Source organism: Pomacea canaliculata, linkage group LG14, assembly GCF_003073045.1.
Source record: "Pomacea canaliculata isolate SZHN2017 linkage group LG14, ASM307304v1, whole genome shotgun sequence".
Taxonomy (NCBI): domain Eukaryota; kingdom Metazoa; phylum Mollusca; class Gastropoda; order Architaenioglossa; family Ampullariidae; genus Pomacea; species Pomacea canaliculata.
This window is the reverse complement of record NC_037603.1, coordinates 800871-826781: the sequence shown is the minus strand read 5'-3', so window position 1 is coordinate 826781 and position 25911 is coordinate 800871. Positions and strand designations below refer to the sequence as shown.

Genomic DNA, 25911 nt, shown 5'->3' with positions numbered 1-25911 from the left:
AAAGTAGGTATTTCAGTATGTATCCGATTGATTGATTCTTAACTGCTTGAAGGGCTTAGCTTCACCAAAGGTGTGAGTATTTCAGAAAATAACTACCGTACATTCTAAAACAGTTGTACATATAATCCAGTAATAAGTAATATCAAGACAAGTTATTCTCAAATTCTCCACACACATACATATACATGCACTCAATGCAGCATGTATGAATATAAGTATCCTCTTGCACATACACTGTACATACACCATTATCCTAAATATCAAAACCATATATGGAGAATCCTTACGTATTCACACATGGAACTTTAGGTACTTTAGACCACTTTGTCAAGCAAACGGAGACAGTGCAAACCTGAGAGTTATCCTGTGGATTGAGTTCTCCATCTTGAAAACACAGGTTGTTACTCAGACACGTGTTTGGCTAAAGACACAAATCGAGAGCAGTAAATGCAATGCATCGACTTCATTTGGATTCTACTCACACAGCTGGGAAATTTTTTCTTATTCATTTACATCATAAATTCGAAGAATCAAAAGCATAATGTGAAAAGATATAACTTTCAGAACGAAAAAATGGGGAGAAAAGCTACTAGTTTCCAGCATCCCTCCTGTGTGCAGCTCTGACAGGACGAGTCGTAGACAGTCACGAGCACTGCGTTGCTATAGCGATCGCCATCCATGGTTATAAAATGGATATAAAACCGCTTAATTCACTTCTCTGAAGTTTGTTAAAACGCTCTTGACTTTTTATTTGGACACTTGTCTTCTTCCCTTATCATTATCAGTACAGTCATCGTCTGATTTTCAACCAGTACTTATTCCTAATACATTCTAGATATCATTATAATATACAACGTGTATGACTGTAAAGCAGCAGCAAATTATTTCTGTTTTTCCAGTTATAAACATTAATAAATGTATTGCATTTTCGTGTTGTCTGTATGCTCTTTTTTATTTTCTTTTGGCGTTTTCCTACAACTAAGATGACTTGATATATTATTCCAATCTAGCTTTAGCATGTGTTATAGTGTTTTACTGCGCTTTATCACGAATTGCCGAGTCATTGTCGGATGACACAAAAAGACATACACCGAACTTCCAGTAATTGGATTTATCAACGGGAACCTGATTAGAATTCAGGCTCCAACTGAACAAGAGCTTGAATTTGTATACCACAAGGGATACCATGCCATCAATGTTAATCAAACAGTGGCGGCTAATCTACGTGTATCCGGTGAGTGAGTGAGTTGTGTAGAAGAGGTCGGGTCCTTAACATTGATTCTCTCTCACCAAACAATGGGCTGAATACTTAGATAACATGTTGGATATTCTCAGGAGCTAAGAACCGTACAAAGAACATTTTTTACAACCTTTTTTATTGTTAACATTGACTACAGAAGACACTTTCCATCGTCATACTGCGACAGTTTTTCTCCTGCTATCAGGGATCCTGAAAAAACAGAAAGATTACGGGAATTATACATTTCGTGTCAATAAATATGATTAACAGCAACATTTTTGTAGTGTCCGCTTGAAGAAGGATCCAGACACGTGTGTATAGGATACAGATTACAGGTATACATGCATAGACATATGTGACACATCCACACCGAGAGAGAAAGAGAAAGACGGGGTACAAAACAAATTATGAAAATAAAAAGACTCCATACTCACTGCCATTGAGATAATATTGCTGACCATATAGGGACTGAAAACACCACGGTCAGTGAAAATTGAGCGCACACGACAAGCCACCTGTACATGTGAACAAACAGAGTAAACCACTTGTAAATGTGCAAAGATCCCGCTATAAAGATGAAAACTATGTTTGTTAGAAAACTGAGTAAACGAAGTGCTGCTTTGTGAGTGTCAACAGAACAAACACCAGTCTACCTGTCTTTGTGAGTAGATAAAGTAATGTCCATCTGCAAGTGTTACAAACCTCATGCTACTGTGTGCTTATCACAGCTATTCTAACATCGCCTATGGATAAACTATCAAACGTGTAGTACATATGTACAATCAAAATACGACTGAATGTTGTCAAGATTTTACACTCATTCACCCTCTCAGAAAAAAAAAATATATACACACATTCCTTTTTTTATGTGCAATCTCTCTCACATTTTTACTGATAAGTTTGTAACAAAATCACTTGTTCTACACTTATTCTAGACTTTCAAGCATGTCACTTGTCTCTGTGTATGTAATTAAATCAGCCAGGCAGACGGTATCTGTCACAGACCTGATGACAAAACGTGATGACTAACGTCCGACATGCTGATGGCAGCCTCCAGATGTCCACTAGGTATGACCAACTCTCGAAGCCAGTCGCCATCGACACCCCAGGCCATCCGGAAGCTGGCTGTGGGCTTTGAGGCATCAGCGTTGACCTCACATCTTAACTGGGTGTTGTCCTCTGACCTGCTCACGTTCACTGATGTAATGAAGGGATATTCCACTGAAATAATAAAAATTGGTATCACAGGTCGATATGTATTCCATTTATCTCACCCCTTTCTGCTCTGCTGAATTTATTGTATTCTCAAAAAATCAGCTCTATGTAATTTATCAGAAGTGGGAGTTTAAAAATAGGACTAGATTGAACTAGAGCTATTTTCAGAAATATTAACATTTCTTGAGCTAAAATAAATGTAAGCCGATGACAGTGAACTTTGTAAAACTACTCCCACCCTCCTTCCCACGAAAAAAGACAATTAACATTGAAATATCAAGGACTTTCTCACATTGCACTGTCGGAACGGGAGATCACTCTGTCGTGCTAAGGGAGACATTGCAGACCTGCGAGTTATCCTTCGGATTGAGTTCTCCATCTTGAAAACACAGGCTGTTGATTAAGCACGTGTTTGGCTGAAAACAAATCGCCAGCATTTATTCCTTTGAACCGACTTCATTCAAGAAACATCGAAAACCATAATCGTCTTTGCACTTCTATGTAATTCGTGTAAAGTCTACAAGTTCTAACATGGCGAGTGAAGCAAAGTATAGAAAGATGAGTTTGAAATACTAAATCAAAAACGAAAACAATAATAAAGATCAAAAAGTTTAACTGAAACGAACTTTTTCGGCACTGTGGATGAGGTCATTTTTCTATTTTCTGCTCTACAAGCCAAATACATTTTTGCTGCATGTTTGGAGACGAACTCAAAGGCTTGATTGGGGTTACTGCCGCCGAAGGTCAGGTCACAGGTGAAGTAGAAGGCGTTCTGTTCTATTACTGGTCCATCGAATATCGGCGGGTCAGTCAGACGAGGGTAGAGCTCTGCCAATAAAATAAAATCAGGTGACAGACTACGGTTGGCCGACAAGCCCATTGCAAAGACTTAGTCACACAGAAGTCGTTAATAAACAAGAAAATACCGGACAGCAGCCGAGAACAATGAGATTTGCTAAGATTTAAAATTAAAGGATATTTTTACTTTTGAAGCATCATTATCCAGTTTTCTCACCATAAAAGTGCCCATTGTGCATCGTTTTCAAATCTCCGTTCACACACAGATGTTCATTTTAGTGTCTACTCACTATCTTCCCGCCATCAGTCCGACGCAAATGTTGTTTAAGACACAATGAGGACAGTTGATCGTCGCTAGGAATAACTTAGGGAAACTCCATTCTGACAAACGGTTTGAATAGAGGCAAGACTTGTGTAACACAGTGGTAAAAAGTCTGTATTTATTCTTTAAGTCTCTGTGTATCACAATAGAGACAAGCATTCACACAGCTTCATGCACAAACTGTTTGACATCCACAAGCATAAAAGCGGGCACACACACACACACAGAGTACAGTGACAACAGTATGCACACTACAACATTAAACAAACATATTGGAACAGACGTCCCGCACTGCACACATGTATTCACGTAAAACGAAATATGTGAGTGCGTGAGTGAGTGAGTGAGTGAGTGTGTGAGTGAGTGAGTGAGTGTGTGAGTGAGTGGACAGGGTGTATGCCTCACGAGTGTACTTACCACAGACAAACAGAGAAAAAGAGAAGCAGGTATAGAGAAAACAACGAAGAAAATAAAAAAAAAGAAGGAATGAATAAATCAAAGAAAGAAAGGATGGAAATATAAAGTTTCCAAAAGTCTCTCTATCGTACATGTAAAGGATCAACACAATGCTCAGACATTTTGCTGTCTACGTCGACCACAAACCGGTACCAGCCGGCGGTGAGGCCATCGTCACACAGTAAAGGTTCTGGGTAGACCGCCTTATAGGCTACACTGCGGTGGATGTCCGTCAGGTTCTTGTAGTTGCCATGGACACAAAGGTCAGACGCCGATTGGGCAACGACATCTGGGCAGAATGCAAACAGTAATTAATGAGCAAGTAGTATCCACTAGTATAAAACTGTGAAACACGTGGAATGAAAACAAATTCCACACACCCACTCATTTTCAAAATCAAAGCGTTGGACACCTTGAACTATTTGTTAAAACTTTTAAAAAGATACTCCAAGACTATTATCAGCAAAAATGTCATTTTACTATATCTTCCCATTAACGGTGTAATTTCTATAATTCGTTTATATCCTCTTTTACTGATAGTCATCATCTGCACTAAAAGTGCTTTAATCAGATTTACAGTATGTGCCTCTTTAACAAAAGTACATACCCTTAGGCACTTACAATAGGTTATCTTCGGATTATAACTGTCCATTTTGTGCAGATATAGATGAAACAGAACTTATTTGTCCAAGGTGTACCAGAGAAATATATACCTTCGAAATTTGCCTCTCTTTCAAATATCAGACTATGAAGATAACAATTTCTCTGAGAGATTTCCTTATGTTCACGAAAATTATTAGCTACAAAATAACACAAGAACAAATCTGGAAACTCGTTTAATTCGTTACAAAACCCCATAAATACTGATTGAATAGACATCATGAATACTTATTGTTTTGAATGACCTTTCCATGTCTTTTTAAAATTAGAAAACTGCATTAAAGCTTGATGTCTACAAGTGATTTCTACTTTTTCTTTTTGTTATATATCTATTCTCTTTAAAATGTTCAGAAAGCAGCTCAGACTATATTAAAAGATTAACTCCATATCGAACTGACTTACTGTGAAACGTTGTAATGGTCAATAAGGACGACCACAGGAACCATTTTACTGTTTGTAAATACCTCATGTCCGAATGTAAGACCTAAACTGCCTTTAGTATTTATTAGAACACCTTATCTGCTTTTCAGGCGGAGGAACACACTTGAAGTCGGTGTACATTGTATTACACAGGCAACCAATCGTTTGTCTTTTGGGATGTCACTATGACACACATGAATTTTGTTTTCGAAGACAAACTACTCCAAGAAACAACATAAACAGGTGGAAATAATTTCTGTTTACCATTTGATCCATTTCATGCTCATCTCAATCGAAGTTTTCATCAAATTAAACAGCGAAATAGAGTTGCGATGACCTGCCATGTAACCCTAACCCTGTTTTATCATCGTGCCAGCTTTTCGTTTAGGTACGATTGAACTGCTGTAACAATGTGTGTCAGGTACAAATCTTTACTAAAACATTCTGTTTAACCTTATTTAGGATATATTGCAAGAATGAGAAGCCGATTCTCAGAAGAAGAAAAAAAATCTTGCGTGGTAGTCACGACTCTGTAAAGTGAGAGAACGAGTGAAAATGCTGAAGAGTACTGAGAAAAGTGGAGACAACTGAGAAAGATGGAGACAGGAAACAGTTGTGGATCTGTGTGTTTGTGAGTCTGCTGTTTGAACACAACTTTGTGCTTGTGTTCTGTATCTGAACACTACTTTTAAAAGTTGTTTTTTGTTTGTGTGCTTGTGTGTTTGTGTGTGTGTGTGAGAGAGACAGAGAGAGAGAAACACGTCATAACGTTTGCATGACTGTGTGTTTACAAATTTTTAAATATGTTTTCAACTGATATTAAAATACAAGAAAACTTGCATAAAAATGTACGAAATAATTACATTCATTATATTTTCATAACAAACACGATTTCTACTATTTATTAACAATAAAGTATCTTGCAACATTATTGTGTATAACAGTAACATTCCACTAGCTTTAGTTAATGTATTTTCTGACTGTACATGTAAACATCATTTGGGAAGAATGTAGATCCTTTTCAGAAAGCATTTCATGCCATGGCTGACAAGGAAGAATCTAATGTTGATAACAACAAAATTTACCAACCAATCAGTAATGTATGGCAAAGTCTGAGAACTCCGCAGATGGTTCTGACCTGACCATGAAAACAAATTAAGATGTCAGCACACAGTCTTTTACTCGAAAGCTTATCTCCTACCTTGAACCCTTTCCGATATATTTATTTAATTATAACCTTGTCAAATTTTCCATTCTCATAGCGGTGATCAATTGTTATACTTTTGCTTTAAATTCATCATCATTATTCAAGTAGCATGTTCAGCATGTCTTCAGTTGGTTATCTTGAAAACTGTTGTCTGGCGTCTAATATATACAATACATCTTTATTATCTATTTATGTTTAAAGCAGATAGAGAAATTTTTCTTTGTTTGAAGCTCCCAAGCAATAAACGACATACAGTCGCATCAAACACACCAGTAACATTAACACACACATACCTCTTAAACACACAACCTTGTTGACACTTGTTGTTTTGTAAACAGAGACACGGACCTCGTGATGTAAAAATCTGTAATGACGTCATATCTATTACATCATAAGATGATGACGTGGTGATAGACTGAGAATAGAAGAGGACAAACACTAAAAGACAATTGTTGGTGTAAGAGACTGACACACGACTACAGCAGGTGACAGGTGTGTCAGTGTCAGTGTCCTTCTAGCGACTTCTCGTCAGGGGAGACAATCACAAGTTGTGACGTACAGCGGGACATGAAGTCAAGTCGGGGACAGGTAAGGTTGTACCGTTGTACCATCTTAGGTGTCAATAAACCGTAATCACGGTCATCCAGACAGACGACGACTTTTCTCTCCAGACCACGAACACGATGTCCACCCGCCACCCACACCACGTCACTGCGGGCCGTGGCCACGTCCTCGATGTCCTCATCCTTCATCACCCGCACTGGGATACCTGCTTCTTGCAGTCCTGTGACCACACCCGGCTGATTACTAACGTTATCCAAGTACAACACCAGCACGTCTCTCCACTGTAGACAGGGTGGTGTTGTGCCGCCACTGGTAGAGGTCAATGTTGTAGATGTTGTTGTGCTTCTCCCTGTCAACATGGATATAAACAATAGCATCGTGACGTCATCACGTACACTGAGAGACACACGTCACTAACACAGTCTTATTTACAAGACTGTTTCTCACACGTTCGTTATTTATCACATAGGTAAGTGTTTAACTGTAAACAACGTTACACTACACAATACACACACCTACCTGTAACACCAACACGGAGACTGTGTAGGAAGCTGGCCACCTCACGACCGCACGTCACACAGTCACCTGGCCTACGACCTGAGTGACATTGACCTCGGTGATACAGTCGTGTGACTGGCGGGCCGTCTGTGTGGTCGGGCACACCTCGCTCTCTGTACCGCAGTACATCACGGAGTGTAGCGATCCTCGTGTCCTGCTCGACTTCCCTGACGACGGTCGGAGGAGAGCGGAGGGGTCTTCTTAAATATTTCACTTGCCAGCCGGCGGGTGTGTAGTCATGGTAACAACTTGCCGCCCACAGATGGATCCGAGGAACTCGTGTCAGCAGCAACTTACACAAAGTCTGGAAGATGCTGATTCTGTAGTCAAGTCTGTAACACAGGATGTAGCTACACGCGTTATACTGTGTACTATTATTAATGTGTGATTCTGTTTGTGTATCATGTGTAATATTGTTACCTATAATGTCATCAAGTAAGTGATGTCACAATAATGACACGTGTTGCAACACAATCTGTGTAACAGCCGTTGCTTCAAAACAAATCTATGTTGACAACACAACACCTCCATCAGGTGTCACAACTTTTGAGCACCAAATAGTTGTAATCCAGTAAATGCAGACAGCATCTACCTGTGTCTATCATCACATCACACACTGTACAACTCACCTGTACTCACTCGTTACTTCATCAGCGATGACGTACAACGACCCTCCGCTCGCCGCCTGTGACAAGTCGTTGACGGCCTTCTCCACGTCTTTACCTTCATCAAGGTCATACTGCAGGAGGTGAGGCTGACCGGGTGATACACCTGCTGACTGTTGTGTCTTTACTGTCTGCAGCAACAGGTGATACAACATGCTGCACGCTGCACGACTCCCCCACCACGTACTGACAACGAAGACGTGGTGACCACATCGCAGCCACTGTATGGCCATCAGCAGCAGCACCACAGTTTTACCTGTACCGGGCGGTCCGGTGACAAAGAGTGTGGGAGGCGCCGTGTGTAGCAGGCGAACTTGCTCCGGGAAGAGTGTTATTACAGCAGTGTAGCACTCTCCTGTCCACCACACGGCCTCACCCAGGGTCTTGACACTCACACGTGGAGGACATGTGCATGGCACAGTCACTGTTGTCGCCGGACCACAGAACCTACAACAAACGAATGTTGGATACTTCAGCTCATCTTACTGTTCAAATAACGAAGCATATATATTGTAGAAAATAGGTTTTCTACTTTTGAGCTATTTTGTGTATTTAGTATAGTTTGGTATGTTAGTCGGGTGGGGGTAAGGTTGTTTGAAATGTTAAAGCAATGAACTGGTCAAGCTGGCGGCATATCGGCCCGACTGGCGCGCCAAATGTCTAGCCACCCATTCATTACCAGTGGCCAAGTCGAAGCCAACGACAACACCTGACGTAAGCGGCCGCGAGTAGACCATGGCCAGAGGGAGACAACCGGGTAACAGCCCGATCTTTCTTTGTCCAGCTGAAGGTCGGGGACCGCCTGAGGCGAACAACGCCCCTGACACCTGCGTCCAGACCCTTGCTACACCTCCAAGGCCAACGGGAGGAAGTTACGCCACCGGAAGAAAGGTCTGGCGAGGGGCAGAGAACGTCACTTCTCCAAGTAGCGAGCTGGTGAGCGGCCGCAAGAGGGTCCGTCTGAGGGATTCATAGCCAGACGTAAAAGTGTTCATGGGACGTGAGAACTTCGAATTAATTGCCTAGAGAACAGAGTAACCGGCGTATTTGGTGTATATGAACCAGGGACTGAAACTGTGAATTGTGATCTGTAATGAGTGAACAGTGAACTTGAATTGTGAACTTTAACCAGTGACACGTGAACAGCGACAAATGGAATTACCATTGTGCGAACGCTAACGGATGAGACAGCCGAGAGATAAGTTTCTTAGATTATGTCAGTACTTGTAAACCATTCTTTTTTTATATATATATATATGCACTCTTTTGTTTAATTATACTCTTTCCATTTGTTCTGAAGTCTCTTTATTAAGATCTGCACTGAATGCGTTGTAATTAGATGTGTGTGGGCGCATGCCAGATGATTGTACGAATGCACCAAACTAGCCATTGCCCACAGAGCCCCATTTAGTCCATTACATATATACTGAGCGATTTACATTATTTCCTACAAGTGGTTAGATACATTTAATGTTTTTTGTCTTGACGTACTCACGTACTTCTATGATAAGAAACAAAACCAAAAATTGGAAGTAGTTACTTCTGTCTCTCTCTGTCACTAACGGTCTACTGTCATCTAAGAGTTGTACATGTCGAGGTGAAGTATGAATTCTTCTCTCTTACTTTATTCTCTTCACCAATAAATACTGTCATTCTAACGCAAACCATGAAAAAATAGCTATTGTTAACTGTCATGTGATGTCTAGTATAGGGCTATAGTGATGGTGTCTCACTTCTGCTCCCTCCACGAAATAGGTGGACGCGCTGGTAAGCAAACTGTCAGAAGGTGAATGGGTATCCGTGGAAATATGGTAGAGGTGAGGATGGCGAGACGGAGCAGTCGGCACTGGACCGTCGGGTGGACAAAAGGCCAAGAAGTCTCACCCCCGTTTATCTCCCCTGCATTCCGTAGGCCTTTGACCGCGGACCATTTATGTCATGACGGACATACATCAAGGTTAGGGTGGAATTCGGGATGGTAGTTGTCGCTGCAGGGGACCTCTCAGGGAAGGAGCGAGCATCGGTCAGACTGTGCCCGTTAATCATAGAAGTCCGCAGTACACCTGAAACAGGACCACAGCGCTACCTGTTATTGCCACCCGTTGGACGCAGGAGTGAATAGGAAGGCAGGCGGGATGGCGCTGTAGTTGCAGATTGCGTTACTAGTGAGTGGGGGTAAAGAGGGAGGTGTAGTGTGGGCTGGGATAAGTCAAAATGACCACCTGTCCATCACGTGCTAGCTAAGGGTGACTGGATAAATTTAGATAGTGGAATAGTCGAAGTGAGTGTGTGGAATGTTTGACCAATCAAGAGAAAGAAGAACCCGCGCATATGAGAATTTCACATCACGATCGGCGAAGGATAAGGGTCTTTCGTGCCGGGTTCTCGAGGAGTAAAGTTGTAGCCGAAATCTGTTCAAGGCTGTTCAGATTCTCCGCTGTGAGTTTGTCTTGGAATCGTGACAGCTTCAGCACAACTGACTCAAAAGGTGCGTTAAGACCTACTCTAGCACAGAGTGCACAACACTTCATCTCGAGTAACTGTTTGGTCGCAAACACTAGAGGGAGCCTGGAGATAGGTGTTGTCCTGTAGGCTTGTTAAGCTTGAGACAGCAGACCGGCGTAGGGACGAGACAGACACGTGGTGGCACGTGGTGGTGACAGAGTCTCGGTGCTTGTGAAGGAGTCAGCTGCGATCGACAGAGCATCATCAACGGATTCTGAGACGTCAACCTCGGAGGGGCCTCTCACGTGACTACAGACTTGTGTGAACAGATAAGTGGCGAGTGCGTGTGTTGTCTGTATTATGTCAATGTTAATGTCCCAAACATTTCCCACGCCGAGGTCAAGCAGTCACAAGCTTTTAAACAATCTTTTACGATAGAAACGCTTGATATTCCGGTTGATCTCGTAATTTGTTCTTTACTTTTTTCATCCCCTGGCGTTTTTTCCCCGCACTTTCAGGTTTGTCAGGCAACAAAGTAGAAAATAAGCCAGTTTCGCTGACATTGATGGAGAAGCAGTCAGGCGTATGTCCGCTAATTAAAAGAGAATTCACGTCACGACGGACACAGAACGTACGGTCACCACGTATTGAGAGAGGCTAGTTGACGCCACGTGACATACTATTACAACCAATCAAGCACCAACAGTGTATGACACATTTCCCATCCTTCTAGCCATATGTCACGTAATCCGGCGCCTAATTGTCTGGTTTTATTTTCACTCTCTGGCGTTGTGACAATATTGCCTTCTCTAAATCATCATCAAGGGTTGTATTGTCGTCTGTTACGTCACTAACGCCCCGCGGCTGTCCTTCCCCTACAGTATGTGACTGTCGTGACGTGAACGTCTTTTAATTAGCGAACATACGCTTGGACCGATGACTGCTCTTACGCATCAGGCCGTAGAGCCCTCTGTCTGTCGGTCTCGGGAATAGAGCAGAGGTGCAAAAGCCACACTGTAGTCTATCACTCCTCTTTCGTGACGAAGGCCTTCAGTTCTTGTAGGAAATTTGTTGTCGCTTCTAACATCAGTGTAGTAATGACCTGTGTCTGTAGCCACTACATCCTATACCTGTGTCTCTAGCCATTATATCCTATACCTGTGTCTCTAGCTATTGCATCCTATACCTGTGTCTCTAGCCATTACATCCTATACCTGTGTCTCTAGCCATTACATCCTATACCTGTGTCTCTAGTCATTGCATCCTATACCTGTGTCTGTAGTCATTACATACTATACCTGTGTCTCTAGTCATTGCATCCTATACCTGTGTCTCTAGCCATTACATCCTATACCTGTGTCTCTAGCCATTACATCCTATACCTGTGGCTAAAAGAACTCCTCAAAGAGTTTCACAGGAGGATGTTGGCCTCAAGTGTGTCTCACATTATTCTCTGCTCTAGCGGCGGCCTGTCTGTCCACTCAGTGCACGTGACCTTAGGAAGGCCGGACTTTCTCCTTTGTGCAGGACAGCGCAGGACAGGAACATTTAATGTTGTTTGGGAGTTTTGTAGGATGGGCAGAGCTTTTTATGTCTGCAGCATACAAGTTTTATTTGTAACTGAAAATTGTAGGATTTCTGATAGCACAAAAGATTTGTTGATATTGTAAAATCTTAATTCTCTTCTGGTTCAGCATTATTCCCCTCATCGTCAAACAACGTGTTGTCTTCCATGTCTTCTTAAACCAATTCCATCTCTAACTCTCTAGAAATATCAGTCACAGTAGCTGCCGAGTATTCTTTATTGCACTGTTCAAAAAACGTTTCCACTTCCTCCATGGAAACACACTTTCTATGCATGTTTCAGTACACGAATAAGATAAATAAGACTTATGTCAGATCAACTCATTGTAAGCAATCATCATGTCAATGTCCTATTGACAGGACGATGTGACATGACACGATATTAACTTTGTTTCGTGTACTTGGAGTAAACTTTAGCAAAACGCACACGTGTATAGTGTGCTGACATAGCATCAATCTCTCAGTGTCTACAATCACTACACGTGTAGACTCTGTCACCTGTAGCCACAAGCCACAAGCTGCCGATACAGTAAATATTTAAGCTGGTGAGACAGACACTCACAAGGTGACGGGAGACTAGTAGACAGACATTCTTGAATACTTTACTGTGTGAGACTTGTTCAGTCTGTGTGTCTCTTGTGTCTTATAAACATGTTTATTTACAGCGCTTACACAACAACCAGCTACTTAAGAAATAAACAACATAAATAGCTGGTGAGTGGCTCAAAGCTCAAGAGTGTTTGGTGACGACTAAGGTGAGATGGAGGATGTGATGATAGTAGACCTAACATCTTGTCATCTCAATATCAATGTCAGTCTTCCACTGAATGTCACCACACGTACATTTGATATCAACATGTTATTTTCACGTAAACACTCGCACAGTGTTAGTTGATGTTGTGATACTAATTGTACACAGTGTATCTTACCGTGCTACTAGTGTCTTGTACACGTGACGTGTCATGTGACTGTCAGGCCCAGACACAGTCACACGTCGTGTCCACCATTCGCCGAGTTTCTCTAACACGTGACTACTGACGTCACACGGTGTCTTGGGGTCAGACAACTGATCACAGCACAGACACACACCAGCGATGTCGGCGGGGTCAGTAGTTTTTAGACAGCAATGCAGGTCCTTTGACAGAATTTTGATATGAAAAACTTTTCGAACAGGTCGGCAAAAGATCAGGTCACTACAAGTTTTTAACATAAAAGAGATAAAACTATTTATATTCCGGAACAACATCTCTGGATCTGAAGGTTAGATAGTTTGCTTACGTATATTTAAATGTAACTGTACATAAGATGCTTTTCAACAGGTAAAGATATGTGTATGTATATATAGGTAGAAGTATAACGAACATACCTGTATATGTATATCATTAATGTTTCTTAGTAAGACAATATGCCTGATTGTCTTATTACAGTTAGGTTTAAAGTGTATGAAAATATCCATTTGCCTATATTCCAACTACATCCGGGTACCTACTATGTCTGTACAGATGATACAGTTATCAGCTCGGTCTGCACAAGTCAGTAGGGTCCCTTGAACCCACACTTTCTCTCTCTACCCTCCGAATGATGTGACAACGCCGAACAGTAAATTTCCATCTCGGATGCTGTCTGCGTTAATGACTGGAGCAGGCCCGTTCTTAGCCCCCGCGGGGCCCGAAGCAAATTGCATGTGCGGGGCCCTCACGCCACGATCACACGGTTTTAGTTGGGATCTAAAGTCACTTTTTCCTCAGGGATATCTCGTCTTTTATCACTGACAGCACGCTGCATACACATTACAACATAAACCTACGATTAATTTATTTGTAACGTTTGTCAATAGGTTACAACGAAGGGAACCCCACAGTCTGCAGTCGTAGTTGAGGTTGAGTTGATGGGTTTGCATCCGCCATTAAGTAACACACAACACACACACCGACACACTTACATGCGAAAGACATTCAGATTTAGTAACCAAATAACATAGCAACACGTAAACATACGGCATAATATAACATGTAAGTTTTCAACACTAAAAAATATTTACAAGTGAACTTTCCTGGCCTTCATTGAAGCAAAATCATCAATCAGTTCACTGAAATCTAATTCCCGAGAAACACTGTTCTCGATGGTGATTATGGCCACAGGCCATGTTCCTCAGCCGATCTTGGCACATCGTTGACCGCAGGTAAGTTTTAATTAATTTCAGCTTCGAGAAACTTCGTTCTCCGGAAGCTACTGTCACAGGTATTGTGAGGGCAATTCTTAAGGCAATCCATAAATTCGGAAAATCGAATGATCGTCCTTTAATGGAGAGGAAAGTCAACATCTTACGAAGGTCTCCATGCACAGAATCTGGAAAAACATACTTCAATACGTCCATTTCCTCGGCAAGCATGTATCCATCGACATCTCGGCTTTCTCCATGTGTTAACACATCTTCCAAACTCTGCCCACATGACTTCAGCACCGACTTTGGCAACTCCTTGAAGTTGTAGATCAGTGATGCCCAACCTTTTTCGGCCTGCGGGCCATATCCATTTCGGACAGCCGTGTCGCGGGCCGCTTCACCGCAAAAATACAAAAAAGAAAAAAAAAATAGAGCAGATACCATTTTTATTAGAAACAAGTTGTACTTGCCATTAATTATGTAGTAATTAGTGGGATATTTGAAGTTGTTTTCCCGAAACCAACTTCTGAATGTCTGGCTGCATCGTAGAGACACCAAGTCAGAGCACTGAATCGAAATGTTCGTGCATCGAAAAAAAGATTGAGAGACGCCCCTACGTGGGGATAAATACTTCTTCTTCCTTAATTTTTTCGTTTTTTTTTAAGGTCTTTTTTTATTACTAACATGCCGATTTCCTGCACTGTGGGCAGAAGTTTCGCGGGCCGGATGGCATCGCGTTGCGGGCCGGATATGGCCCGCGGGCCGTAGGTTGTGCATCCCTGTTGTAGATAAATCCAAAAATTTGATTATGATTCCTTAATTGTTCAAATCTTCTTTGAAGAGACGGAATTGTTGTATCCACTATCATGTTGAAGCAGTTGATGCGGAAATCCTCCTGGGCATTTTTTCCTCCTACATCTTCTCCTTCGTATTGTTCGTAATCAAACATTCTCCTAGTTATTTCTTCCTTTTTTTTTTTTTGGTGGTGGAGAAACGGCAACAGAAAGTTTCAGTAACTAGGAAATAAAGCACTCGACCTCTCGCTTACAGGCTGCAAAGCAAGGGGCGGGGCTCAATCCGCTCAATTCACAGACTGGCCACACGTCAGTAACATACCTTATACCTACCTCTTCACTCAGTTCCAACTTGCCCCCTCCCCCCCTCCTAGTGGCACATAAATCCAGCAATAGCTCAATGCACGAACGTTCATGCGCGATAAATCCTCGGTGTCCAGCAGCCTTCTGTCTCCAAGCGCGTCCAGCGAGAATGTGATACGGCTGACTACACTTCAATATCCCTAGTTACCATATCAATCAAAAGCGCGGGGCCCTAGGCAGATGCCTCGTCCGCCTGCCCCTAAGCACGGCCCTGGACTGGAGGTTACTAAAGTTTCTCTCTCACTTCTTGTATTTCATTGGGAAGCCGCTACTTATCTAACCTCACTGCCTCCACCATGGTAACAGAGATTTAAGATGCTTATCAGCATGCAACTAACAAACTAGTTTATGGCCACCTACTACACAAGCGAACTTTATCATCCAGGTCGGCATAAAATGTTTTTTTTTTTCTTTCTAGTCGTCTGCTAATATCAACGTAAGTCCGACACCACTGACATCACTTTACTAAATTCAAAAGCAGTACGAAAAGGAAAGCAAAACGGTTATAAAATAGATACACTGTATGTACAATATTCAACATAATATCAACACAATCTCATATATTCTTTTGAAAATAGGGAGACTGATCCTTACCTCAGTGAGCTGTGAGTCGTGAGAGATGGCCTGCTGTACCTGGTCAGTCGTGAGGTTAGGGACGGCGATGGTCTTGGTGATGCGCAGACCGGGACAGACATCAGACACCAGGTGAGACAACATGGCCTCCGCTTTGTTCAGCTGTGACACGGCGTCTCTCAGCTTCTTTCTGATGGTCTTGACAATATCCTCCTGTGACATTTTAAGGTCGTTTGTAATGTCACCGACCGACATCACATTGCAGACAACAAGACCGTAATGTCGGTGAATAAGAAGCACATCAAATTTTCCCTGTTTCCAGTTCTGTGGCAAGTCAGGAGGCAGGCTGGAGGCTCGGGGTAACTGGGCAGCCGCCACAGAAAAACAAGGTTCAGTCAGATATTGTCCGAAGTGGAGTCGAGTGATTCCAACTAACACTTCTCTTTTCCTTTTTGACAAACTCTGAAGACATAAGAGAACTTGTTTCATGGCTGTGTCATTTCTAATGTCACTGTCCTGGGCTGTAGCAGGGTGAGAAATGGATGTCTCAGCTGTTTCTGATGGAGTCATCACCGGCGTGTTTGAAGGTAACACAGCTTGATGTTGTGGTTCATGTGTTTTGGATGACTTCAGTAAAGATCTAATTTTTGTTAGAAGACCCCTTCGTTTACTAGCTTTTTCAGATGGGGAGTCAAGAACCATGACATCCTGACCTGCAATGGTCTGTCTAGTCATCGGCACGTGGTTGAAGTAGACAGGAGGCAGGAAGTAGGCGCGAGACTCGAGGTCAGGGTACGCGGCCTCAACCCACTGGAGCCAGAATGTCTGAACTTCTTCTGTGAGTGTTGCCTGTACGAAGAGGACCTCAGTTTGTCTGACTGCAGTAACTTCATTTTAGTTTATTTTTCCATCTTTTTACTTAGCATTTGCTCGGTGATTAGAAGAAAAGTTTATGTCAAATTATCTTTGTTTAGATTTCTAACAATTTTTAAGATGGTATTACTTTATTCTGGTATTTGTTTATTTCCAAAATATAAGCCTTGTCAAATGTGTTCAGTTTTCTGTTGTGTAATTTGACTGTTTATAACGCTCATTGTTATTCACTGTATTTATAGTGATGCAGCAAAACCACTTATTATTAGTTATTATCATTGATTATTAATTGTTATCAGTCAATGTTACTCCTAGTCGCTCTTGCTGCCTGCTGTTGATTGCAGCCTCTACTGTTTAGTGTTGATAGCTGTTTGTAACTCTCTGATTATATTGTAGTCACTACTGCACTAACCTGACTACCAGTCATCTGCCTGATGAGCCTGACGACCGCCTCGATCTGAGATGAGACACAGCGGATGATGACAATCTTCATACCTGGTACAGGTGACGGGTTGGGGTCAAAGTGTACATCAGCGCCTGTCTTCTTCTTGACCTCCTCCAGTGGACGTGCATTCACTGTAAACAAGATTATTTGTCATCACTGTTCTGTCCGGATACTTTGACCTCTAACTATGACAGTTTGTTTTAAATTTATGTACAGTATATACGGTGAACTGTACGTGGTTACTTGTGGTAAATGTAATGCATTCTATGCAAAATATATCACCAGGTCTCAACTATGGCAAAGACATATAAACAGAAATCTTTCTCTTACCCATGAACTTGGGACAGATTACCTGTCAGTCACTGATCTTTGACCACCTTTATGCCAAATCTCAAGACATCTTTTATGAATGAAGACTTCCCTGTGACCCTGTTATGACCCTGAGAGTGCATAGAGTGTGTCTGTAATTACTTGTTGTATGAGTGTGTTTGTGTGTCTGTTATAGCGAAGATGGTTTAGTGGTTGTTTGTTATTCTGGTGAGTAAATTTTTTCTGTAAAGTACGTTCAATATATTATTGCAAATATGCTGTAATGTTCAATGTAATCTTTAGTTTTTTAATCTCAATAATTGTGCTCATCATTATGGTAATTATCTTAGTTATGTCCACTCTCTGACATTTACTGTTGAGATGGTGAGAGGACGAATTGTCTTACAAACGAGGAGAGGACTTATCGTCTCGTGCAAGACCTACTCACATCGTTAAAGACAGACACGTGTGACGGACCTTAAGCTCCGTGTTTATCCACGTGCTTCCCTAGTGACCGTTACAAGTATTGGGATGAATAAATAAATAAAAATTTGCACTGTGCTTCAAATGTATACATTGCAATTATCTTCTACGCTTGTTTTCGGTCTCTTCGCTATTTTCTGCGTCCTTCTGTTGTTCCTTTAGGAATAGCACAACCTAAAGATAGAATGTACCTGTATCCACAAGTAGCTCAGCCTGTTCATCGGTCACGGCGTGTAGGTGAACTTTGACCCGGCCACCGCCTCTAGAACCTTCTTGTTCACCTCCTCTTTTCTGGAGCTTTCCCTGTGATGGTGGTTACACAGTTACAGGTGAACATCAGAGAAGGAAGACATTGTGCACAGCTTGTGAGGTTAAAATACATAAGAAGACATGGCAGAACTATTATAGTTAATCTTTGAAACAGATACTTATATTTAAGGACCATGATGTCTTGTATATCAATAGTAAATAGCTCATTGTGCTGTAACAGTGACACCTAATGTTTTTCCACATCAAATCGCGCAATGAACACTCGTAAACACCAAAACCTGTTCTTACCTACATAATAAAATACGCACACACACACACACACTAATTAGCAATTTATGCTAAAAATATATAATTTATATTGTTTGTATAAAAGCTTAGGTTAAATAGCTTGACTGTTGCGCTCAGGTCATATTTTTTTTATTCTTGTTACCTCCTCAGGAGCAAGATGGTCACATGACGGAATTAAGAAAAGCTAAGTATTGTGTGTAAAATCAACGATGACTGATTACAACATTCTCAATGATAACCATGACTTACTGCCCTAGTGTGTGACAGGCCACATACTGACTTGTAAACTTGATTAAAGAACATTTGTAACTTTGATACAAGGATTGACCTCCTTGACCTCTCTCCGCCTCACCCCTCCCCTAATAGCAGGTGTCTCCACCTTGTCTCACCTGTTGTGGAGCAGACGCTTGTTTGTCAGACATGGTTGACAGTGCTCTCCTCTGTGCAGGACCAAGTGTCTCAGAGGAATCGTCTGTCGTCTGCGCTTTCCTCTGGACGGGAAGTAGACTGGTGTGTTCACTCAATGTGAGAATCTGGCTGTAACGCAAGATAACACACGTGGTCGACAATAATTGTGTTCATATATTAAATATGCAAGATTATCCTCGGTGAGAGCGCCACCTTTAGAGGCAACTTACGTGGCTTAAAGATTTGCCTTGAGGTAAATTGTTGTTATTGATGTTGTTATTATTATTGCTGTCAGTTGCCCGTATCTTGTTTTTTTCTTTTTCTTTTGTACATATTTTTCACTTGCATACATCTTTTTAACGCTGCACCTGGTAACGAAATTATTTTTAATTTTTATTTTGTGAGTCGATGACCTTCACATGTTCAACTTGCCCATTCGGACAATTAAAGTTGGTCATTGTCATTACCTGTATACGTGCACGTATACAACAGGTGTTGATGTGTGTACAGAGAAGGGCCCATCATTTCCTCTACGTGATAGGCACGTAGCTGTCACGATAGTTACTGGCTGCTTAATAAACTTAATAAACAGTTGTTGTCAAAGTGGGTCTGTGACGAAGGGAATCGACAACTGCTGATGACGACGATGATTCTAAGGACAGTAATCGTGGTGCACAATGCTGATAATCATAGGGATGTGCCCACTGGTGTTATTGATGTGCTCCTTGCATGATGGCCACAGTCCTGACTACACACCCGTCAATAAAATCAGTTATCTGCTTTATCTGCAGTTGTGTATGCATGACTATCATGATGATCTCAGTACTGACTACACACCTGCTACTAAAGTTTGAAATCACTCCATCCTTTTTACAATAGTTGACTACGTAGCTGTGTATTATTTCGCTCATTATCATCGAGTAACAGTTTGGGATGACTAAAAAGACTTGAGTGTTGAGTGTCTTGAGCAAATATTATATGCTTACTCCTCATTTTTAAATACTACCCCTCCTCCACTACATGTACAAGTAATTGACATAAATTCAGTTAGATTAACAAATACATGTTTCCTCTCAGTGTTTTAAATATGAACCCCCTCTGTCCTTCAAAATCCGATTTCTAATATTTAACGCTGCTACATGAGAGCTTCATTGTCTAAAATAAACAGTTCTTGCTGTCACACAAACCACGAACTTTAAGCAGCGAAATCTTACAAACTAATAAAGATAGAGACTCAGGTTTTGTTTTGTTTTTCTTATAATTTGTTGTCGTTACATGTAAACGTACAAATTTAATCATGAAGCGAAACAGCTGCATGCCGACCTGGACAATAGAGTAGGTTAGTGGTCGGCACGGATAAACTTATACACAGCTTGTCTCATAAAAATACGCATAAGAGTATATTTTAAAATAATTTTTTTCAAATCGTTAAATTTCTTTTTACCATTTATGCAAGTTGTAACCTCTTTAACCTTGACCCGCCTAACCCCAACAGACTTACAGTCCTGGGTTGACTACACCTTGTCTCACCTGTTGTGAAGCAGACGGCGGGGGACCAGACATGGCTGACAGTGGTCTCCCCTCAGCAGGACCAAGTCTATAAGAGGCAGCAACTGTCGTCTGCGGTCTGTCAGGACAGGATACAGACTGTCATGTCCTCTCTGTGCTTGATGATGGCAGACAGCTAGGATGTCAAACATGGGCGACACTAGATGTAGTGAGATATTTATTGTCCAAGGCATTCCACATTGTTAGCGCCACTTGTCAAAATATATCACGTGGCTAACTGTAGTAATTAATACAATTCCCGTATACCTACACCTATACAACAAAAGCTAACTATAGCACGTGTTATTTTTATACCAACTCATTTACAAAATCCGATTCATTTTTATTACATGTAATATTACTGTTTATACCTGATTATAACACAGCAGCAGGTGTTATAACGGGACAACACAAAGGTAGATCATTGACTTACCCCGCGAAATAAAAGTTCGTCTACCTGTACAGGTGAGACGGCATCGCTCTGTCACTAATGGCGTCTACACCATTTGTACAGGTAGAACTTGATCTTACTGCCAGCCCTATTAACCCCCTTTCTGTCCGTGCTGGCTTTGTGAAGCAAATGTTTAAACAACCCGTAGTACATCCAGAGCTCTGCCACCCCGATCCTCACCCTACAAACCTCCTCGTCCACCAAAGCCGGCAATACCTGAGACCTGAAATCTCACAATCTGTCAACTGTGTTTTGTCGCCTTTGTCTGTGGTGGTGGTATCCTACTATACAGGTACATGCAGGGCTGTGCTTAGGGGCAGGCGGAGGAGGCATCTGTGTCATGAACCAGCCTGGTTCAAGGCCAGACCAACAGCCGAAGCGGGGCTTAAGTAATTATAGGTAGGCGGGGATCAGTAACAGCGGACAGTGGGGGAAACCTTTCTGTCCGTTTTTACGACTTGACAGGGCGCCGTGACTTAGGAGGGGATCGAGAACTAGAGCCGGGGGTGGCAGATGTAGTAGGTACGGGAATAGCGCGGTAGGCAGTAGTAGCGTTAGTACTAGAGCGATAGCGTTAGGTACAGGTAGATTAGGTGACGAGTAGTCACGTGTTTGATTAGTATATAGTTAGGGGTAGATGTTAAGTCAGGGCTTTTTCCCAAAAACCAGCAGAGACTACCATCTCTGAGCGTAGAATCAGCTGTAAGCAGCAAGTCTGAGGGAGGCCCGTTCTACCGAACGCATCACGCTACTTGCTGGCACTTACAGGCTGGAACCGGGAGAGTGAGAAAGGGGTCTCCGTCCTCGCAGACGTCAAGAAGGAGGTACACCGTCAGAACCGGAAACGGCAACTCTGCCACCCGTTGCCTGGGGCAACCGCCGGGAGTAGTGATTACTGTTCCTGTGTACCTCTGGGGTCTTGGACGTCTGGAGCCGGTGCCGGACCACTGTCGCCTGAAATCGTCACCGCATCTGCGTCCGTTGCCTGGGGCAACCAGGGGAGCAGCAATGCCAGTGAGCTAGGGACAGTGCGTCAGGAAACTCACTCCCAACGTCGTCGCCATCGTCATTGCCAGGGGCATCGGTGTGTGACGGGTCAGCTCAGCCAGTAGTGACAGTAGTGTGCCAAGGCAGGTCTGTGGCTGTCCACTACTGGTTGTCTAGGGGCAGTCTATCGCGAACGACGCTGCCATACAAGAACTGTCTGAGACTGACGAACTGTACGCTTCAGGGGGAGCGTTCGTCGTATGAAGATTCAAAGTGCTAGAAGGAAAGTGTGTTGTTTTATTTACATTTTTTCTTATTTTTGTGACCTAATGATGGTCCATGTATTTGGAGACTCATAATACCTCTCAATTTGTGTCAACCTAAAATATTGGTTTCTTTTTTCTTTTCTTTTCTTGTCTAATTATAATCTTTTATTTTGTACGCTGTTTTGTCAGTTGTGTGTTTTGCGCACGCGAGGAGAGCGACTGTCAGCCAGTGAGCGTGCGGACGTGTGGAACGGATGGGTGTCTGAGCGTGAAGGGTGAAAGCGGGCGAAGCGAGCCAGCCAGAGGACCCCTTTCCCCTAAGGGCGGGTGGTAACACCATCCCTTTACAGACACGCGCCTTCCCGTTTCATCACAATCTGCCTAGGGCCCCGCGCTTCAAGGGGCCCCGCGCTTTTGATTGATATGGTAACTAGGCATATGGAAGTGTAGTCAGCCGTGGCGTGAGGGCCCCGCACATGCCCTTTGCCTCGGGCCCCGCGGGGGCTAAGAACGGGCCTGGGTACACTGATATAACTACAAGAAATAATATACACCTTTCTCTAAGTGAATGGACTGGGTTGTGTGTATAATATTCCGTGATTATGGCAATATCTGACTTACCTCTGTTACTCTGGTCATAAAAGAAAATGGAAAGATGGCGGATCAAGTCATTTCTACTCGGTTTCTTGCGGGTGTCAACGAAGTCTACCGTATCGGGTTTTCACACATCGTACAACAAAACTATAAATATCTGTGGTGGTTGGGTAAATAGGCAAATCTGCTGAAATGTTGAGCTACAAATAGAATCATTAAAGGAAATATTACTAACAGCGGGTATTTTCAATATGGAATAGACTTTCACTGAATGAATGATAAAGACGACTCAATATTTCTGTGCTGACTTTTAAACTCGACGGTTTGTGAAGAAGGTCCAATGTTTGCTGACCATGTTTATGTTTATATGCCATGAAAGGTGGAAATCAAACTCGTCAAGGCGACTTCCAAGGCTACGTGGAGCAGACACTTGTTGTGCACCTGAAAGTCTGTGTAAACATCTGCTCAACTGTCAGACCGAGTGCTGCTGGCATATGGAATGTTTGAGCAGAACTTGCTATTACTTTTGTAACAGTGTTTTCTGGAAAATGCCTTAAAATAGTTAAGAGAAGAACACTTCTGACTTCTTAACAACTACAGGGGCTGCAGTGAACATTTTGTTCAGTCATGTGCTCCTCTATGAATGATGCTCACTAACACTACACAAGAACCACTCTGATCCAGCAAATCTTGAGTATTTTTGAGGCTGCGGGTATTTTGTTGCGATTTTGTGTGAGTCGAATATTCTTCCGTTTGAATAAATTAAATGGGTTCTCCTAAATTATTATTTGTAATATTAAGGAAGCTTGACGCCAGAATAATTGTTAAATTTTTAGAACTGCATATTTAGTCAGTGATTTACTTTTTCAGGCTGTTTATGCTTAATGTTCTTGTGATCTTTGAAGTATGAAGCTAGCGTCCAATATCTATGGGATATTGTATAGGGCATAGGCTCTGTAATTACCATAAAAAAATGTGTATAAATCTGAATGCGATAAATAATTTTTCTTCATCGCACATGCTGACATTGCAACTGACACTAAAGGATTCTTTAAGTACGTACCGCCACACAAAATAACTTTTTGTTAAATGAGTATTTATATAAACTTGAGTCTCTATCTTTATTAGTTTGGGAGATATTATAATATATATAAATATATAAGCTGTTTGAAGTTTGTAATTTACATGACAGCTATGACTATTGACTGTGGACCATGTTTGAAGCTCCCATCTGTACATCGCGAAATCTTACAATACCCCAAAACTTTGTAATGTCTAATTTACTGAAAAGATTGGAATCCAATTTCAAACGCTGATAGAAAACACATGCATTGGTAAATCTGTCTTAATTTAGAGTAATTGATATTTGTTCGGGACACTCAAGTCTTCTAAGACGGCGACTTAACAAATAAACAATTTTATCAAATGAATGCCTCACCTTGTCAGTGTAAACAGTTCACCAACTTGTTTTTTCACAGTAGAGCAAGTCAACACTCAGCGATTGCGGTTTCTACTGTCAGACATGGTCAGACGTTCACAAGACACTGACAGTGAAGTCTGCTCCCTTAGCGACAACATAAACTTTCCCGTCGTCTACATGGTCACGTGAAGCCATCCATACACAGAGCTCAATGTGTCATTGTTGATACAGCCTTTCACAATACGACAGTTGAGCAACAAGTTACTTCGTGACATTCAGTACAAACAGTTAGATATTGTGTGTCGTATGTAGATGTGAAGAATATTTAGCAAGACCTGTTATTCATCAAACTTTGATATGCGATACATTTGCATCATCAAATTGACATAAACATTCAATAATGTAGCAGTGTTTGAAGTACACACTTTACACGATTATGAACACTTTACACTTTTATGAACCTTTTACCTTCAATAGAATGAAGTTCGTTTTGAATGAACAAGTAAAAGTCTTTTTCAAACTCAATATTAAACCATAGTCAAGTCAAAACTTCACAGTCCATATCTCGCCCACCTGCACTGTCTTGAAGCAAACTCCTGCTGTTTGTATCAAGCTCCATATTCAGCCTCTGTGAACACCCACCCTTAGCCTGTATGAAATACATGTTCAGTCGGCATGAAACACGCCTCATGTTCAACTAGTAGTAAGTAACAAATGTAGTCGTTGTCAAACCCTAAAGTATATCGCAGGTTCACGCTGTGTCACATGACTAGTGAGCACACACCTGCACGTGAGTAGAAGGTACAGTGTGGCTGGTTTATGCTGCGTTGTGCACCCCTCAGCGGGTCAGTCGGGGTCACCTCCTATAGAGACTGTTACACAGCAACCACGGCCGCCAGGTCAAAATGCTGTTGGTGATATTCGTTGCTTCCCGTCAGGACAGACATAAACGCGTTTGCTTTGTCTGAAGTGAACATGAACTAGATGCAGAAATATTCGTGGAAGGTAGAAGTAAAAGACAGTAATGTTGATGACATATCCTGTAATATCTTCTTTTGAACATTGTGAGTGTCTAAACCTTTCATCAAAACACTAAAGCTATCATCAGTGATACATTCACTAAGAGGCAGACTACTGACAGTGGGGTATACACGCACACGGAGGTGATTGATACACAGACCTAAAGAAACGTGCATAGGGAGCTTGAGATAGAACAGGTCCATAAAATAACAGCGTGTTGTGACCTCATTGGCTGTCATCAGTAAATGGTGCATGGTCCACCTGGTCGACCTCTGGCACAGGTAGTTGTTCTCTGACCTGCAGCCTCAGAACTCGTGTGATCTGTGTTGAATGACATGTCACGGTCAGGGTATAGTGTGTGTTCTGACAAAATGTTGGCAAACTATAACAGTGTCATGTGATCGTGGTACAGGTATTTTATCCTGTCATTGCTATTTACTGGTTTATTTGCTATCTGCTGTATATTTATATTGTCAGCCTGCTGTTTGACTTTGTTGAAACAGTGCGCACGTGGTGCCTGT

The 25911-nt window shown here is 42.0% G+C and overlaps 1 protein-coding gene and 1 long non-coding RNA gene across 2 annotated transcripts in view; both read right to left on the bottom strand.

Annotated features, from left to right (window-relative positions):
• Positions 1–1308: 1308 nt before the first annotated feature.
• LOC112554961 lies at positions 1309–4107 on the bottom strand. The gene is made up of 5 exons (XR_003097360.1): positions 3082–4107; positions 2748–2871; positions 2246–2461; positions 1675–1755; positions 1309–1450 (listed from the first exon to the last, which is right to left on the bottom strand). It is a non-coding gene; the product is annotated as an uncharacterized LOC112554961 (long non-coding RNA).
• Positions 4108–7722: 3615 nt separating this feature from the next.
• LOC112555482 overlaps positions 7723–25911 on the bottom strand; it is a 70690-nt gene continuing 52501 nt past the window's right edge. The window contains exons 2-8 of the mRNA XM_025223915.1: positions 19086–19187; positions 18330–18441; positions 17314–17477; positions 16050–16877; positions 13064–13269; positions 8497–8552; positions 7723–7772 (exon numbers count right to left, since the gene is read on the bottom strand). Coding sequence (XP_025079700.1) covers positions 7723–7772; positions 8497–8552; positions 13064–13269; positions 16050–16877; positions 17314–17477; positions 18330–18441; positions 19086–19187 — 1518 coding nt within the window. The remainder of the gene's footprint in view (positions 7773–8496; positions 8553–13063; positions 13270–16049; positions 16878–17313; positions 17478–18329; positions 18442–19085; positions 19188–25911) is intronic.